Below are 17,971 nucleotides of genomic sequence, written 5' to 3'. Positions count from 1 at the left end.
TATTACCATATTGCTCATCATTTAGTATTGCTCATTGCATTCACTGACACTCAGTACTACTTTAAAGGTGAAATTGTAAAAGGAAGATCTGCTTATTTCAGCTCTTTCTTTTTTATCACAACTGCATCTAAAATGATAGTACCACAGAGTAACAACTGTATTTTTTGCTCAAACATGAGAATTCAATAATAGTTCAGAGGAAAGACAGGCAGTCCTTAAGAAAGAAGTATTAAGTTTACCAACCTGAAGATCCTGCATGTTCAGACGTGTTCCTTTCATCATCTTCAAGGCAGCTTCCTCTTGAGAAGGAATGCTTCTCATGATGTTGTTTCATTCAGGCGACCAGGCCTTGCATTTCTTTTGCGTTTTGCACGCATGTCTGTCTTACTCACAGGTAGAGTAACTTCATTAAAATATTCCCAAACTGGGTCTCTTTTACGGCCTGCTGCCATTATAGGTTTTCCCTTCTAGTGAGAGAATGGTATGGTAGATCTCAAATCAATGAAGGCTACACTCGGAAAGACCTCAAGACTTCTGGAATATGCTGCTCAAACAATTTCACTTTTGTTTCTACTGCCTGTCTCTCCCTTCTCACATTTATCTCCAGATGTCTTCTCCTTGTCCAGATCTATTCCGCCCCCAACAACCTTCTATTCATTGAACTTTTTAAAACTTTGCACTTTTAGAGAGAGGTAAGGGATTGACTCTGTGTACACAAATTTGCAAAGGGATAATAGAGTTGAGGTCTGTTATTTCTCACCTCTGTATATTATTTATTTTAAAATATCTTTGCTGTTAACAAGCATGTTACCTCTGAAGATACAAATCCACAGTTTGAGAAGTGCAGCGCTAACCATCTCTGATGGTATCTTCTAGACTGACCACTGAGTCCCATTGGGTAGCTAGAAAGATTAACCTAAATAATCTATACAGAAGTCTGTGAAACCCCATAAGATTGGGTCCCTAATACATGAATTATTGGAACTCATTTACAAAACTTTTCTTAAACGTTACATGAATATATTGTCTCATACTATAGAATTAGAATTTATAATCCCTATTCCATGATGAGAGATCTTTGAGCTATAACGTATCTTAATTAAAACTATTTTTAGATAGGTTTTTTCCTCAAAAAGCATTTTATCAAAAAAATCCAATTTTTAAAAAAAAATCATTGATTTTTATCTACCCTGAGCTACTATAAGGTGGGTGCGGAACTGGTTGGAAAACCGTTCCCAGAGAGTAGTTATCAGTGGTTCACAGTCATGCTGGAAGGGCATAATGAGTGGGGTCCCACAGGGATCAGTTCTGGGTTAGGGTTCTGTTGACTATCTTCATTGAGTCAGATAATGGCATAGAGAGTACACTTATAAAGTTTGCGGATGATACCAAGCTGGGAGGGGTTGTAAGTGCTTTGGAGGATAGGATTAAAATTCAAAATGATCTGGACAAACTGGAGAAATGGTCTGAAGTAAACAGGATGAAATTCAATAGGGACAAATGCAAAGTACTCCACTTAGGAAGGAACAATCAGTTGCACCCATACTCAGTGGGAAATGACCGCCTAGGAAGGAGTACTGCGGAAAGGGATCTGGGGGTCAGAGTAGAGCACAAGCTAACTATGAGTCAACAGTGTAACACTGCTGCAAAAAAAGCAAACCTCATGCTGGGATTTATTAGCAGGAGTGCTGTAAGCAAGACACGAGAAGTAATCCTTCCGCTCTACTCCGCGCTGATTAGGCCTCAGTTGGAGTATTGTGTCCAGTTCTGGGCGCCACATTTCAGGAAAGATGTGGACAAATTGGAGAAAATCCAGAGAAGAGCGGCAAAAATGATTAAAGGTCTAAAAAACATAACCTACGAGGGAAGATTGAAAAAACTGGGTTTGTTTAGTCTGGAGAAGAGAAGACGGAGGGGGGAGATGCTAACAGTTTTCGACTACATAAAAGATTGTTAGCAGGAGGAGGGAGGTAAATTGTTCTCTTTAGCCTCTGAGGATAAAGAAGCCATGGGCTTAAATTGCAGCAAGGGCAGTTTAGGTTGGACATTAGGAAAAGCTTTCTGTCAGGGTGGTTAAGCACTGGAATAAATTGCCTAGGGAGGCTGTGGAATCTCCATCACTGGAGATTTCTAGGAGCAGGTTAGACAAACACCTGTCAGAGATAATGCTTAGTCCTGCCATGAGTGCAGGGGACTGGGCTAGATGACCTCTCGAGGTCCCTTCCAATCCTATGATGAGGGGGAATCGGGAGAGGTGCTGATTTGCGATGGCAGCACCAGCGGGCAATTGCTCTTTGGCCAGCGGTAGCACTAAGAGCCGTTTGGAGATCAGGCCTCATGGCGCCGGGCCCTGCACAAGCACAGAACGAAAATGCTCATTGGGCCAAGGAGTTGGGGCGCTGTCCCAGGGGCAAGGCTGGCAGTGCAGGGGTCCCTGGGTGTGCTGTGGGGTGAGGGGGGTTTCCTCATTAGTGGGAGGCGTGTCCTCCCTAGGTCAAGTCCAGTGGGGTGATGCTGTCAAATGTTTCCAGCAGGAGCATGCTCAGGTCTCTGTGGCTCAGAAGACCACAGAGCTGTTCCCTGTAGAGCTCTGGTGGCCAGGCGGTGTGCTCTGAGGCTGGTGGGGGGCTCTTTTGGGAAGGCCCCCGCAGGGCCTGAGTACGCGGTCTGCTCTGGAAAGTGCAGGAGTCTCTGCCACCCCCTTGTGACCGAGGGGATCAGGGGTTCTGCCCCATGCCGTGGGGTCCCCGGTGGGGCTGTTGGCTCGCGGGATGTGGGGTGAGGTCACTGGCGCTTCCCTGGCTTGCTCCTTTGCAGGGAGCTGGTGTTCACCCCACAGGGTGGCACTGGCCAGGCCAGCTGTTTCCCACCCGCCCCTTTCAGAGGCTCAGTCCTGGCGCTGCACGGAGCCAGTTTGGTTCAAGAGGCTTTTATACCCCTGTGTTAGCGAGCGGCTGTGGGGCCACACTGGCACCATGGCTCGGGGAGCCCAGGGGGGTCATCTCCCCTCCACTCTGATTGTTTGTGTCTGAAGTGGCCCTCCTGTGTTTCCACGGGCGTTTCCTGGCTGTCCCGTCCGTGCCAGCCCAGAGTGGTGGATGAACGCCGAGCTGGGCGGGTATATACCTGGATCCCACCTGCTCTGTTCTCTCCCAGCAGGGCCCCAGTCCCGATACCGGATGGAGCGAGGGGAGGAGCTGCAAGTCCCAGATCTCAGCAAACGCGAGGATAGTGAGAGCTGGCTGGGCCCCCAAACAGGTGAGGGATAAATAAGCCCAGCTGAGAGGGTTGGGGGCAGCTGGGACCCCCCACAGCCACCCCTGCAAGCCCAGCTCCTCTCCGAGGTTGTCACCACCCTCTCCCTGATCTGTGTGCACCACGGCACCCATCCTACCACCTGCTCCAGGGCCCCCAGAACCATGCGAGAGCCGTGTCTTGGCTCTCACTGAAAAAGCAAATAATATTTCCAGCCCACACAGAGGCAAAGAAAGGCTTGTGAACCTGAGCTGGGTGGTGCTGAGTCGGCAGCAGCCTGAAAGAGCTGCAAGAGGTGTGACTGCCCCCTTCAATCCCCGCTCGGAAACCGGCTCCAGGGAAGAGCGGGGCCACGTGGGCAGTGCCTCGGGCTCTGACTGCCGTAGCTGGGGCCCTGTCCTCCTGTGGGGACGGCTCATGCCTGGTTGCCCATTTGTTCCTGCAGGTGAGAGGCTGGCGAGCGTGGCCGGGGCAGAGGATGCTGCACCGGGAAGGGGCGGCACCAGCGCTGATGCGGAGCTGGTGGGGGGAGCGTGGCACAAAGACCCTGCTGCGGGGGCAGAGGAAGCGGTGCCAGGAGGCGGCGCCAGGGAGGAGGAGGCGGCGCCGGGAGGCAGCGCTGGGGCAGAGCCGGCGCGGCACGGAGACCCCACCCTCCGGCGGCCCTTTCAGTGCAGCGAGTGTGGGAAGAGCTTCCGGCAGAGCGCCGCGCTGACCAGGCACCAGCTCCTGCACGCGAGCGAGAGGCCCTACGTCTGCACCGCCTGCAGCCGAGGCTTTTGCGAGGGCGCGGCGCTGGCCGCCCACCAGCGGGCGCACGCGGGCGAGCGCCCCTTCCCCTGCCGGGCGTGCGGCAAGGCCTTCGCCGGCAGCTCGGCGCTGCTGGTGCACCAGCGCGTGCACACGGGCGAGCGTCCCTACCGCTGCGGGGAGTGCGGGCAGCGCTTCCGGCAGAGCGCCCACCTGGCGCAGCACCGGCAGGGCGCCCGCGCCGGCCCGCGCCCCCACGCCTGCCCTCACTGCGGCGAGAGCTTCGGGCTGCGCTGCCAGCTGGCGCGGCACCTGCAGGCCCACCGCCTGGAACGCCCCCACGCCTGCCCCGACTGCCCCCGCCGCTTCCGCCACCGCGCCCACCTGCTCCGGCACCGGCCGGCGCACACGGGCGAGCGCCCCTTCCCCTGCCCGGTCTGCGGCAAGGCCTTCGCCCTGAGCGCCACGTTGCTGCGGCACCAGCTGGCGCACACGGGCGAGCGCCCCCACCGCTGCGGGGAGTGCGGGCGCGGCTACACCCAGCGCTCCTACCTGCGCCGGCACCAGCGCAGCGCCCACGCCGGCCAGCGCCCCCACGCCTGCCCCGAGTGCGGCCAGGCCTTCGCCGACCGGGCCAACCTCCTGCGGCACCGGCGGGGCCACGCGGGCGCCCGCCCCCATGCCTGCGCCGAGTGCGGGCGGCGCTTTGCCCAGCGGGCCAGCCTGGCGGAGCACCGCCGGCGGCACACGGGCGAGAAGCCTCACGCCTGCCCCCGCTGCGGGCGCCGCTTCCGCCACCGCTCGGCCCTGCTTCGCCACCAGCGCTCCCACGCCGGGGGGCGCCCCTTCCGCTGCGGGCAGTGCGGGCGCGGCTACACCCGCAGCTCCAACCTGCTGCTGCACCAGCGGGTGCACGCTGCTGAGTGACGTCCCCGCCCCCCCCCCCCCCAGGACCGTCGCCGGCATCCGGGGCCTCCCCCGCCCCTCGCGCTGGGATTCACGCCCTGACCAGAGTCCGCCCTCGTGCGTGGCCGCTCCCCGCCCGCTGCTCAGGAACGGGGGTGGCTGGGCCAGGCCTGCGTTGCCCGTCCAGGCACTGAGTGTGAGTGAAGCTGCACTGACGAGGAAGGACACTTCTTTGCCAAGCCCCCCTTGGGGCGCTGGGGCTGAGCTGGTTGTTCCCCCTTGTTAGCCAATGGCCAAGGACGTTTGGTGAGGTGCCAGCTATGCCCGTTTATACCATCCGTGACTTTAACCGCTAGGACGCACTGTCCCTTCGCGGCGGGCAGCCCGGGCTAGGCTGACGGATGCCCCAAGGTCTAACCACCCGTGACTTTAACTGCTAGAGCTCAGAGCTCCTTCGCAGTGGGCAGTCAACACTGACTGACAGGTGCCCCAATGGCAGCACTAGGAGCCTCTCCACACCCGTGACTTTAACTGCTAGAGCTCAGAGCTCCTTCGCAGCGGGCAGTCAGGATTGACTGACAGGTGCCCCAAGAGTTTGCCCCGTGGAGGCGGCACAACTCAACGCTAGGCTCTTAGTACTCTCACCTAATGGCCAGGCTTTATAGCCAAAACGGCTGAGGTTCTTTAATTGTGTTGGCTGCTTTACAGTAAACCAGAGAAACAAGTCAGGCTTATGCACAAATGGTTACCAAAATTTGTTAAACTAGATTCTAATCATGTGGTTACAAAATTGCTAGTGCCTACTTATTTAAGTGTAGAGATGTTACACACACAAACAAGTTACAAAACTGAAGCCACAACCCCAAAGAAAGAAAAGAAAGTATAGAGCTCTATTTCAAAATATGTGTACACTAAAGATAGGAGATCAGGTGTGGGTGCATCTTACCCTCCTTGCATCTCTCGATTCCAGCGGTGCCAAGCCAGGGTCGGTCACTCAATTCCGCGGAAAGACGAATAAGGGACAAGGCTTAGGGACCCTCTTAGCTGCAGAAGCCTTGGGAGGCTGTCACTTATCTGACCAGCAGATAGATAGTGAAAAGCACTCAAAAATCATGGTGCTGTAGGTCCCCGACTTATACCTCTGTACTCCTTTATTCTCTTTCTCCTTTCTTATGCCAAATTGAGGCTGGTCTGTCTGGGTGACGCCAGCTCTCGCAAGAGTAGTTTACACTTGCAAGGGAGAGAAACAATAAGTTTCGACTACTGGACATTCCTTTTATTAGGGTAAATATTTTCCCACCTAGGATGTTGGGGTGTGTGCATCACGCTATTTAGTAGGGGCTAAGAGCCATGTCTGTCACAGCGCCTCTGCCTGCTGTGAGCCTAATCGTTGTATATGTTCCCAGAGGCACATTGTAGCAGCACACCTGTGCTTCTCACAGCTTCAAAGGCTGTGCTGGAATTCATGTTAAGTGCCCTGTTCCGGCTTCCTCTTGTGTTCCCAGCAATGCTGGTCTGAGGGGGGGGGGCTGTCTGTCTGGCTACACCCCTGCCCCAGACACTGGTGCTGCGCCATGGGGCGGCCACAGCCAGGACCCTGTAGGAACGTCAGCTTGGCACACAAGGGAGCTAAGTGGCTGGAGTGTGACGAGACAGACACTGGAGCTGCCCATACCCTGCCGGCCCTGCCCCACTGCTGCCCCCTCACTCACATCCATGTGCTCGCTCCCGCAGAAGTCGGCCGAGCGCCGGTCCTTCACCAGCTTCTCAGTGATGTCACCGCGGCTCCAGCCGCTGAATGCCACCTTGCCGGGCAGGTAGCCCATGTCCTGCATGAGAGGGACGGGCAGGGTGAGGGGCCCACTCCTCCCAGCCAGCTGCGGCCGGGACTGGTCAGGCCAGGCTGCGCCTGCTGCAGAACAGAGCAAGACGTGGATTTGCCCTGGGTGCTTCGATGCAGCTGCGGGGCTGCTCCCCACAAGGGTGGCCATCAGATTTCCAACTCATCCCCCCGAGCAGGGCCTCCCACCCTCCCCCACCTGGGCACAGCCCATGCCCCAGATTGGGGCCTCCCACCCTCCCCCACCTGGGCACAGCCCGTGCCCCAGATTGGGGCCTCTCACCCTCCCCACCTCTGGCTAAACACAGCCCCCAGCCTCCCACGCCCTGCTGAGCACAGACCCCCTCTCCCCCCATTTCCTCCCCCTAGAGATTCCCAACATTCTGTTCGCTTTTCTGGCTGCTGCTGCACATTTAAGGCCGATCGTCATGGGTGGAATTGTCAAGGGGAGCTTAAGGCAGCACCCACTGGCTTCTAGGCTTTAACTCCCTTAGGAGTCCTGGACAATCCATCCTGCATATTACTGACACGTACAGTACCGATTCCGGGGTGGGATTCTCCACTGCCTTATGCCTAGTGTAGTCATTTGCATCTGTACCGGGCGTGAACAGTGAACGCTCCACTCAGCTACACCAGCAGTAGCATTTCACACCCTGTAGGAGAGCCAGGTGCAGTGTGACTCAGTTTCCCCCCACTGCTCAGGTAGATTTAGGTGCTTTGGGGTGGCATAGACTCTTGTTTCTCACCAGAGGGCTAACTTCCAGCCAAAGCACCTCTTCCTTAGGCCACTATGAGGAGACACCCAAGCGCAGGGCTGCCTCTTTTTATACCCCTTCTGTTAATCACATGCTCCGTGAGGTCTTGCGCTCAGGGACCACAACTCCAGAGTCCCCGGCCTTAAAGGGGCCAGGACCCATAGTGGACAGGCTGGTGGCACCTTGCTCTTAAAGGCCCAGCTAGCTCAGTTACACGCGCACCTCGGTGTAAATGACTGCACCAGCAGCCGGGCTATGGAGAACCATGTCTGTTGTTCTTATGTTGGGTGCCGGTTAAGGTGTACAGAATGGAGAGACACTGCCCCTTAGTGGTGGGGCAGATGGTAGAATCTGGGTATGATTACAGCAGTGATTCTCAACTGGGAGTATGCGTCCCCCTGGGGTACATAGAGCTCTTCCAGGGGGTACATCGACTCATCTAGATATTACAAGCTACATAAAAAGCACTAGTGAAGTAAGTACAAACTAAAATTTCATACAGACAATAACTTGTTTATACTGCTCTATATACTGTGCATTGAAATGTAAGTACAGTATTTATATTCCCATTGATTTATTTTATAATCAGATGGTAAATGAGAAAGTCAGCATTTTTTCAGTAATAGTGGCTGTGACACTTTTGTATTTTTATGTCTGATTTTGTAAGCAAGTCATTTTTAAGTGAGATTAAACTTGGGGTACTCAAGACAAATCAGCCTCCTGAAAGGGGTACAGTGGTCTGGAAAGGTTGAGAACCACTGGATTACCGCCTGGAAAGACTCTTGCTTCCAGTGATGATAAGCAGATGAAAATAATGGGCCATTAATTTGGAACCTACACAAGGAACTACTTTGGGCAACATATATACAACCTGTGGAACTCCCTGCTGCAGGAGTCAGATGCAGGTGGATTAGGGTTGCCAACCCTGCAGGATTGTCCTGGAGTCTCCAGGAAATTAAAGATCCATCTTTAATTAAAGATTATGTCAGGTGATGAAATCTCCAGGAACATATCTATACAAAATTGGCGACCCTAAGCTGGATCTTTAGGACCGTTGACAATATTTGTGCAGTGGGCAGAGGTAAAGAGTTCTCTTTCACCGGTAGGTAGAACCTGACCCATTTAAGCAGTTGTCATCTGTACATAGAGGACTGGAATTGTCAGAAGGGCTCGGCTCCCACCATCGGGGCAAGAGCGTCTAAAGGGCTCAGGACCTTGAGTGCCATGATGGGCACTGAGGGGCACTGAGACCTTTTGAAAAACTTGGCCCACTTATGTAAGTGCCTAACTGGGAACTGAAAACTCCAGCCCTAATGTTGAGTGCTGGGCCCTTGTAAACCTGGCCTGGAGTTCTTCTGTCAATAGGGGGGAGCCCCTCCAGAGCTGGGGTCATATCTGACCGAGTGGGAAATAGCTAAAATAATAATAATAATCTGGTTCTCTTCATCAGCACATCTCAAAGCGCTTCACAAAGCAGGTCGGCATCATTGTAACCAGTGGGGAAACTGAGGCACTGGGTGGGGACGGGACTTGGCTACAGTCACCAGCAGGCTGGCGGCAGAACGGAACCTAGCTCACCTCAGGGCAGGGCCCATCTAGTGCTCTAGCCACTGGGCCACACTGCTGCTGAAAGAAAACTCTTAACGGGGCCCAGTGGTCGTTCTGCCAGGCTGTGCTAGGGGGATGAAAGACCGCACTCTAGTGCAGCCCCTGCGAAGTACCAGCGCCCAGGGTGTGGCAGGGTGGGGGTCTTTTGCTTTCTTCAGAAGCATCCTGCGTTGGGATACAGGACTAGACGGCTGGGGGATTTTCAGCGCTGCAGATCCAGGCATGTGGAGGCTCAGTCCAGCGGCTCCAGCTTGGCTCTTGGCTTCCCTCCAGGCGGTGTGGGGAGCAGCTGGCTGGCTTGTAAACTGCCTGGGGGGGGGAGGAGAAAGTGATTAGGTACAGGTGACTCCCCTGTGTGTGCTGCACGGGGTGGGCAGATCCGCCTCATCCCACGCCAGCCGAGGGAGTCATGGGGGGAGCTGGGTGAAAAATGACACATTTTTTGTAGGAAATTGTGGAAAATGTTTGTTTTTAAAAAATAAACACTGTCCCTGTTTCCCCGCCCCCCACCCCGTTACAGCCAGGGCAGAGCCTCACATCTAGCTCTCTCTTCCTTCACACACGCACCCTCCTGTCTATCTAATTTCCAAAGTGCATATCCCCTCAGGATCTACCGGCAATCACCAAATAGCAGTTATGGAGAAAGCCAAGACCAAGGATGCACTGATCATAGAATCATAGAATATCAGGGTTGGAAGGGACCTCAGGAGGTCATCTAGTCCAACCCCCTGCTCAAAGCAGGACCAATCTCCAACTAAATCATCCCAGCCAGGGCTTTGTCGAGCCTGACCTTAAAAACTTCTAGGGAAGGAGATTCCACCACCTCCCTAGGTAACGCATTGCAGTGCTTCACCACCCTCCTAGTGAAAAGGTTTTTCCTAATATCCAACCTAAACCTCCCCCACTGCAACTTGAGACCATTACTCCTTGTTCTGTCACCTGCTACCACTGAGAACAGTCAGATCCATCCTCTTTGGAACCCCCTTTCAGGAAGTTGAAAGCAGCTATCAAATCCCCCCTTATTCTTCTCTTCCACAGACTAAACAATCCCAGTTCTCTCAGCCTCTCCTCATAAGTCATGTGTTCCAGTCCCCTAATCATTTTTGTTGCCCTCCGCTGGACTCTTTCCAATTTTTCCACATCCTTCTTGTAGTGTGGGACCCAAAACTGGACACAGTACTCCAGATGAGGCCTCATCAATGTCGAATAGAGGGGGAACGATCACGTCCCTCGATCTGCTGGCAATGCCCCCACTCATACATCCCAAAATGCCATGGGCCTTCTTGGCAATAAGGGCACACTGTTAACTCATATCCAGCTTCTCATCCAGTGTAACCCCTAGGTCCTGGATCAGGTTGCAGAGTTTGAGCAAAAATGGAGTTTCACTAACTATTTGCATTCTAGGCCTTGCAAAGCCGGATTTAACCCGACACCAGTTTACTCCACTGGAGGATCTGGTCCAAGCCCCCTAATGGGCAATACACAGAGCTGGCGTGGCTCGTAGATGAGACCCAATCCTTTCCCCATGCCCTCCAGAGGCAGCCACGACCGTGGGAATCACTCACCTCTCCCACGATCAGCCCCAAGACACAAAGAACCAGGCCGGCTAAGCCAAGGTGGATGGCGTTGGGCACCAGGCTGCCTCTGGCTCCATTCACTCTTCCCGAGTTTGTTGGTGCAGCTGCTGAGAGAGACAGAGGGGCATCTGAGAGACTGACTTCTCCTAAGGTCTGATCCAAAGCCCACTGATGTCTGGCTGCCTCCGTCATACTCACATGGTCCCCACTGCTGTAGTATCGGGGCGCCTCACACGCTTTAATGTCAGTGGAAACACTTTCCCTGGGTTTTAGATCAGGGCTTGTATCGTGATAAACCAGGGCTCAAGCTAGAGGGGATGTGGTGGGACAGCAAACATGCACCCTTCCTCTGCTGCCTTCCTGTGCTCTAGATTCTCGACTTTCTTTCTCATTAAACAAACAAACCAACTGTGTTTTGGGGAAGTGAAAAATGTCTCTAGCCAGGTTGATGTTTGCAAGAAAAAAATATAGACTGAAAAAAATGATGACTTTTAAAAATGGTCAGTTTCAAACACGTCAGAATAAAAACAACTCTGACATTTTGGAATTTGTTGTGGTTTTTATTTTTTGACCGGCTGTAGCGTTGAGCCAGCTAAACGCAGCTTGGTCTCAGCGTACTAAAACAGCTCATGTAGCGCCCGGGAAATGAAATGATTCAAGGATTAGAAAACGTCTTGTAGTGAGAAACTCAAGATGCTCAGTCTCTTTAGTTTATTGAGGAGAAGGTTAAGGGTGATTTGATCACCGTCTATGATGAGTAACTACGTTGGGAACTAAGATCTGACAACAGACGGCTCTTCAATCTAGCAGACAAAGGTACAACACGATCCAATGGCTGGAAAGTGAAGCTAGACAAATGCAGACTAGAAATAAGAACATAAAACCGGCCAAAGGTCCATCTAGCCCGGTATCTTATCTTCTGACAGTGGCCAATGCCAGGTGCCCCAGAGGGAATGAACAGAACAGGGAATCAAGTGATCCATCCCCTGTTGCCCATTCCCAGCTTCTGGCAAACAAAGTAAACATTTTTAATACTGAAGGTAATTAACTATTGGAACAACTGACCAAGGGTCATGGTGGATTCTCCATCCCTGGATCTTTTTGAACGATGATTGGATGTTTTGCTAAAAGATCTGCTCTCGCTCAACCGCAGCTAGTGGGCTTGAAGCAGTGATTAATTCAGGGATGTTCTCTGGCGGGTGTTATACGGGAGGTCAGACTGGATGATCACAATGGTTCCTTCTGGCCAGGGAATCTAGGAATCTAATATATTCCCTGAAATACCTATAGGCTAGAGCAGGGGTGGGCAAACTACGGCCCGGGGGCCGCATCCGGCCCTCCAGATGTTTTAATCCAGCCCTCGAGCTCCTGCCAGGAAACGGGGTCCAGGCTGGTGCTCCAGGTGGGGAGCGGGGTCGGGGACTTGCCCCGCTCCACACAGCTCCTGGAAACAGTAGCATTCCCCCCTCTGGCTGCTGTGCATAGGGGAAGCCAGGGGACTCTGCACGCTGCCCCTACCTCAAGCGCCGCCCCCACAGCTCCCATTGGCCGGGAACCACAGCCAATGGGAGCTACAGGGGTGGCGCCTTCGGACAGGGCAGCGCACAGAGCTGCCTAGCTGTGCCTCTGTGTAGGAGCCGGAGGGGGGACATGCCGCTGCTTCTGGGAGCCATTTGAGGTAAGCGCCACCTGGAGCCTGCACCCCGACCCCCTCCAGCACCCCAACCCCCTGTCCCAGCCCTGATCCCCCTCCCTCCCTCCCTCCCTCCCTCCGAACCCCTCGGTTTCAGCCCGGAGCACCCTTCTGCACCCCAACCCCACCCCCAATTTCATGAGCAATCATGGCCCGCCATACAATTTCCATACCCAGATGTGGCCCTCAGGCCAAAAAGTTTGCCCACCCCTGAGCTAGAGAGAGCGAGCGCCGGGAGCTGTGTCTAGGATTCTGAACCGGAATCTTTGAAATCCAGGCTCCCCGGCTCCCGACCACGGTTTGCGTGTCCTAGATTCCATGGAAAGTGCAAAGGAGTGGGGTGGACGCTCTGGATCAGGAGAAGTCCCTGGAACAAACCATTCTTCTCTCCTTTGACTGATCTCTTCTATCTGTGCCTTTCCCCCACCCCATCTAGATGTGCTCACGCCACATGGAGAATCCTCTCCAGGGGCGGCAGGTATCATAGGCCAGGGGAGGCCTATCATAGGCCCGCCTGTGCTCCACCCCAAGGCCCCGCCCTTGCACCCCTCTCCCCTGAAGCCGGCTGGGGCTCTGCTCCAGCCAGCAGCCTGGAGTTTGGGGCTTGGGCCAGCTGAGGAGGGCTGGCCGGTGGATTGGGACAGGAGGGCTGGGGCTCCTCTGGCTGCGGGGGTGGGGCCTTGGGCAGAGGGGGCAGGGCTGGGGGCTAGCCTCCACTAAGGGGGGGTTCCCCCGCTGCCCATGTTCCTCTACATGTCTGTTACCTTCAGTCACTGTCAGGTTCACCTCTGCCTTGACAAACACATCCAGGCCTTGCACCGTTATCCGGTACGTCCCGGTGTCCGTGGGCTGCACACGCTGGATCACCAGGGAACCGCTCTGCAGAGAGACGCTTGCCTGCTGCTGATATTCCTTCGCCACCTTCACGCTGCGCTGGCAGGAGCGCTGCCACCCCTCGGGGGCGCTGCCTTTGCACCTGCTCAGCACGTAGGCCAAGACGGGACGATCGCCGGAGAGGAAATCCCATTTGAGGTGGAAGAATTCCCCCGGCGGGGTAGAGAATCGCAGGGAGATGGGCAGGACGGCTGTCTGGTTGGTGATGGCGTGGACTGGATTCTCCAGAGTGGCTATCAAGAGAGTGGAGGAGGTACCTGTAGAACAGAGAAAGAATCACAAATTCTATAAAGCGGATTTAAAATGCTGGCAAAGGTCCCCGATCAGCAATCCCTAGACATAGCTAAGGAATGAATTTCTCTCCAGCGTGCGTACAGCCCAGCCACTGCTCCCTACCAATGTTCATGAACAAACTTCCACTTGGAAGGGAGAGCAACTAACGTAAAAAGGGGTTTTTCTCTCCATTTTTATGTCAGTTCTTCTCCCTTTCTTAGCTTTTTGCCGTTGGAAAAGAAGGACAGAACTGTTTTTAAAAGGACATATAGTTATATCCCCCCCCACACCTCCCACCAGAAAAAAGGGAGGGGGGGAAGGGGAGAAAAAACAAGCAACCTCTCACAAAAATGATTTCCTTTTCCAAACACCAAAACGAAGCAACGCTTTTTAAACATTCAAAACGAAACCAGCCAAAAATATTGGTTTCATTTCCATTTTTTTGGTTGAAAAAATGAAAATTCCTGCAAACAATTTCCAAAGAAGCGAAACCCTGACCAAATTTCTCAAGCCACATTTATTTCGATTCTCTGACCGGCTCTAATGACAAGTAAAGTCCTCTACCAGTAGTTATGGTCACCGATAAAGTTCGACCTGGTCAGCACGTAGATTTTGGGCCAATATATTTCCGTTGGTTAGGGATGTGCTTTTTATACCAGTACTGCCCCTGGGGTGGCTGCAGTTCTACCAATATAAAGGCACCGCATACCAGTATAGCTCATTCCCCTTCCTGGATGGGACAAAGCTCTACCTGTATAAACACACTTATACCGCTATAAGTGCGTCCACACCAGAGGGGCTGCACTGGTTTAACTAGACCAGCGGTGAATAGTGAGGAGGATTAATCACTCCTGAGAGATGGACTCTTCAGCACTCAAAGTCTTTATGGCACTGCGGGATCAGTCTTTCTAAAAGATACACTCTAGCTCAAGCTATGGGCGGGATGCAGGAATCCCTGGGTGAGCTCGTCTGGCCTGGGTTATACAGCAGGTCAGATTAGATGTCCATATTGGGCCCTTCTGGGTCAGAATAATCCATGACAGAGGTTGTAGCATAGAAATCGCTGTTCTCTTATGTAACAAACCATCCCCCCTTTGCTACAGGCCGTTCCTCCTCCTCCCTTCTCGTTTATCTTAGCCTCGCTACAGCCTTTGACACAAGCATGGATGGATCCCGTCCAACCAGGTCCTGAGACAGTCCACACTCACCCATGAAGGCAGAGAACAGTAACATGGCGCCGGTGATCATTTCCCTGGGCCACAGGTCCCCGCGCCGCGTGGGAATTAGTCACACCTCAAACTGTAGCCTGGGCCTGAGCTTTGGAAAAACAAAGAAATTTCTCCTTATCCCAGCTGGTGTCCGGGTGGCAAGGAAAGCTCCGGGCATTTACCAAGCACACAGAGCAGGGCTGGGTTTGTCTGAAATGCACCCGATGTAACGGTCACTCTCTCTCTCAGGAACCAAGGATGTGGTCTGGCGTTAGTGACTCCAGGGCTCGCCACAGGATGTCACAGGCCTGTTCGGGGGTACAGCAGAAACGGCCAGGTTCTGAGAACCAGCTCACGGGTGTCCAACAAAGAGATGGGACAAAACGACAAAGCTGCCCGGGCAGCTACGCTTGGTTAATGGGGGCTGTTGTTTTACTGGGGTTGAAAGGGTTAGGCCTTAATAAACTAAAGTGGTTGTGTGTCTTGGTTATCTGTGAGGCTGAAAAGGTCAGATCCTCGCTGTTCTAGGTCCAGGACGCAGGGTTGGGGTTGAAGTTGGGAGTGGAGGGAAGGGAGCTAAGCAGTAGCTCCCCCATTGCTGGGACTGTCCAGGGGACTGGTTCAGCAATGGCATAACTCAGAGCCAGGGCCGTCCCTAGATAGTGTGGTGCCCTATGCAGCTCCCCCGTGGGGGGGACGGGACATTCCTAGGCCTCTGCGGGGGGGTGGGGGGGTGGTGGTGACTGAGCACAAGGTCTGTGGGGGGCAGGAGCAGGCTTGGGGGGCAGTGGGAAACCCGTCCCCCAGCATGAGCGGGCGGAGCAGAGTGGGTTGGAGCCGGGTTGCTCCACTTCCCGCCACCCGGTGATTGCAGGGCAGGCCCGACCCCACACTAACGGGGCAGCAGGAAGTGGAGTGACCCGGCTCCAGCCTGCTCCGCTCTGTTCCCCCGGCTCCCAGCCTTGGGACTTGGGGGGCAGGGGGGAACCACCCCCCAGCACGAGCCAGCGGCACGGAGCAGGCTGGGGCTGGGTCGCTCCACTTCCCACCGCCCGGTGAGTGCAGGGTGTGCCTGACCCCTGCTGCAGTCCCCCGGGACGTAGCTCAGGGGAAGGGACGGAGTGGGGCTGGGGCAGAGCAGGGGCAGGGGCGGAGCAGGGACGGGGGCTATGGGGAAGGGGTGGAGTGGGCGCAGGGCGGGAGGGGGGACAGCTTTTGTGGCCGGCTCAGGCGGCTGGGAGATTGGGCTGGACACTGGAGTAGCAGGCAGCTGCGTAGGGCACCAGGAAATTTGGGGCAATTTAGTGCCCCAAATTTCCTGGTGTTCTATGCAGCTGCGTAGTTTGCATATGGGTAAGGACAGCCCTGCTCAGAGCAGCCTGTGGGCTGCTCTAAATTACGCCAGCTAAAACAGGCACTGTGGATCGTGACACTGGCCAGGGATCACCAGAGTGTGATGAACTCCAGCCACATTCCTGAGTGTCCCCTCCATCTCAGAGAGGAGTGGGTGGCGCTAAGTCGATGTTCTGCCCCCCTCTACAAAAGGGAATCCCCACCAGCCATTTTAGGGCTGGTCTCTGCCCCTTTTCATGCTGCTGGAGCTTCACAAAGGAGCCAGAGGCAGAAGCAACGATCTGGCTCGGGAAATGGTTTGTTTGGGATGACAATTCTATGGTTTTGAATGGAGCTCGGCATGTCAGGGCCCTTTAATTTAGGCATTGGGGTGGGGGGACAGAGAGAGAGAAAAAAACTCCTGTCGTTAGGACTGCCATCTGGGAGATGTGGATTCAAATCGCTGCTTTGTGTGGGGCAGAGAGGGGATTTGAACCCAGCTCTGCTAGAGCCTAGGTGAGTGCTCTAAGCATATCCCAGACCCCTGTTGTGCTAGGTGCTGTACAAACACAATAAAAGGATGGTCCCTGCCCTAAAGCACTAGGCCCCATCATGCCACTAAAGCCGCTTCTCCATTGACTTGTACATGTAGGTTAGCTCCGTTTGGCCCTGCAGGATCTCGGCTCATATTCAAACCTCCCTGGCGAGACTGTCGCTACGGAGTGACGCCGATTTACACCGAGGAGGATCTGAGCATGGGTGAATTTCACCCTGCCAGCCCCAGAAGCACCCAGCCAGGAAAGGGAAGGGCGCAGGCAATGTGTTTGGAGGGAGAGTCAAAGCTCAGGCAGCCAATGGGAAGAGCCCGTTTGCTCTGAGCCTGCTGTGTTGGTGGGTTAGTACAGAGATGAGTGTGCTTCCTGCCTACGCTGGGGTGAGCAGTTTCTGGCGGGCTGAGACATGTGGCAATCCAGGCTGCTTGCTTTGGGATCTAACATGCAGGAGACTCTCCCCACCATGGCCTGGCTGAGGCAGGTAAGAGATGGCTTCTATTCCTTCCCAGGGCTGATTTCCATGCCACAGCAGGAAAGAGCTGAGGGGCCTTGATTTTCCAGCTGTGACTGGTGATTCTGGGGGCCCAGCAGCTGGAGACACATATCAAAAGCTGGGGCCCCAAATCACCAGTCCCAGTGGAAAGTCTTGGCCTGTAGCTGCCAGGGCATTTTTGAAAGAAATATGGGCAAATTTTGGGATTGATTTGTAGGAAATAATCCAAATGCTAACACTTAGGGTAGATGGAGCTGTCGGGGGAAGAGTCGCCTGCCCATGGCCCACGATACACAGGATTTATAGGCGAGGAGGGAGGAAGAAGAGAGCTTTTTTTACGCTCCCACTGCTTTTGAAAATCTGGCGCTTAAATGGGAGCTGAGCTCTGTTCTGAAAATCTAACCTCAGATGTGTTTCCTGTGCATGAAGAGCATGATTCAGCTTTCCCATAACTCCCCCCAGCCCACCCCATCTGTGCTCTATGGGAGACTCGCTGTCAGGCTGGGGTGGGGTGACCCCAGAATTGTGCCCAGTTTGGGGGTGATAGTTGTAGCTCAGTGCGAGCACATGGCACAAGGGGGAACTGAGAAAAGCCCATGTTCTCTCTCTCAGTGTTAGCTATTTACCCATCCATCCCCATAGGCACTTTCTAGATCTATTTATCCACCCATTCCCAAACATATCCCGTCTATCTTTTCTGTAACATGTTTGATGAAAAAGTCAATAAAATCTTGGATTTAAATATTTTGGGGGGAAACGTTAAACAAAAACAAACCACTGCATCCCCCCACCCAAAGAGAGAGCACAGATGGGTCCATTTTGGAGGATGTGAA

At 54.1% G+C, this 17,971-nt stretch overlaps 1 protein-coding gene across 1 annotated transcript; it reads left to right on the top strand.

Moving 5' to 3' along the window:
• Window positions 1-2,963: 2,963 nt before the first annotated feature.
• Window positions 2,964-4,932, top strand: LOC141998485 (uncharacterized). Its single transcript, XM_074971344.1, has 2 exons — window positions 2,964-3,258; window positions 3,701-4,932. Exons 1-2 carry the CDS (start codon window positions 3,099-3,101, stop codon window positions 4,930-4,932), a joined length of 1,392 nt encoding a protein of 463 aa, XP_074827445.1. The 5' UTR covers window positions 2,964-3,098.
• Window positions 4,933-17,971: the final 13,039 nt, after the last annotated feature.

Source organism: Natator depressus, chromosome 14, assembly GCF_965152275.1.
Source record: "Natator depressus isolate rNatDep1 chromosome 14, rNatDep2.hap1, whole genome shotgun sequence".
In the NCBI taxonomy this organism is placed as follows: Eukaryota; Metazoa; Chordata; order Testudines; family Cheloniidae; genus Natator; species Natator depressus.
The sequence above is the reverse complement of the archived record's forward strand: the minus strand, read 5'-3'. Positions and strand labels throughout refer to the sequence as shown.

Coding starts and splice junctions, on each gene's coding strand:
- LOC141998485 (XM_074971344.1), top strand. CDS start 3,099: ATGAACGCCGAGCTGGGCGGGTATATACCTGGATCCCACCTGCTCTGT. Junction 3,259..3,700: donor CTGGCTGGGCCCCCAAACAG/GTGAGGGATAAA, acceptor TTGTTCCTGCAG/GTGAGAGGCTGGCGAGCGTG.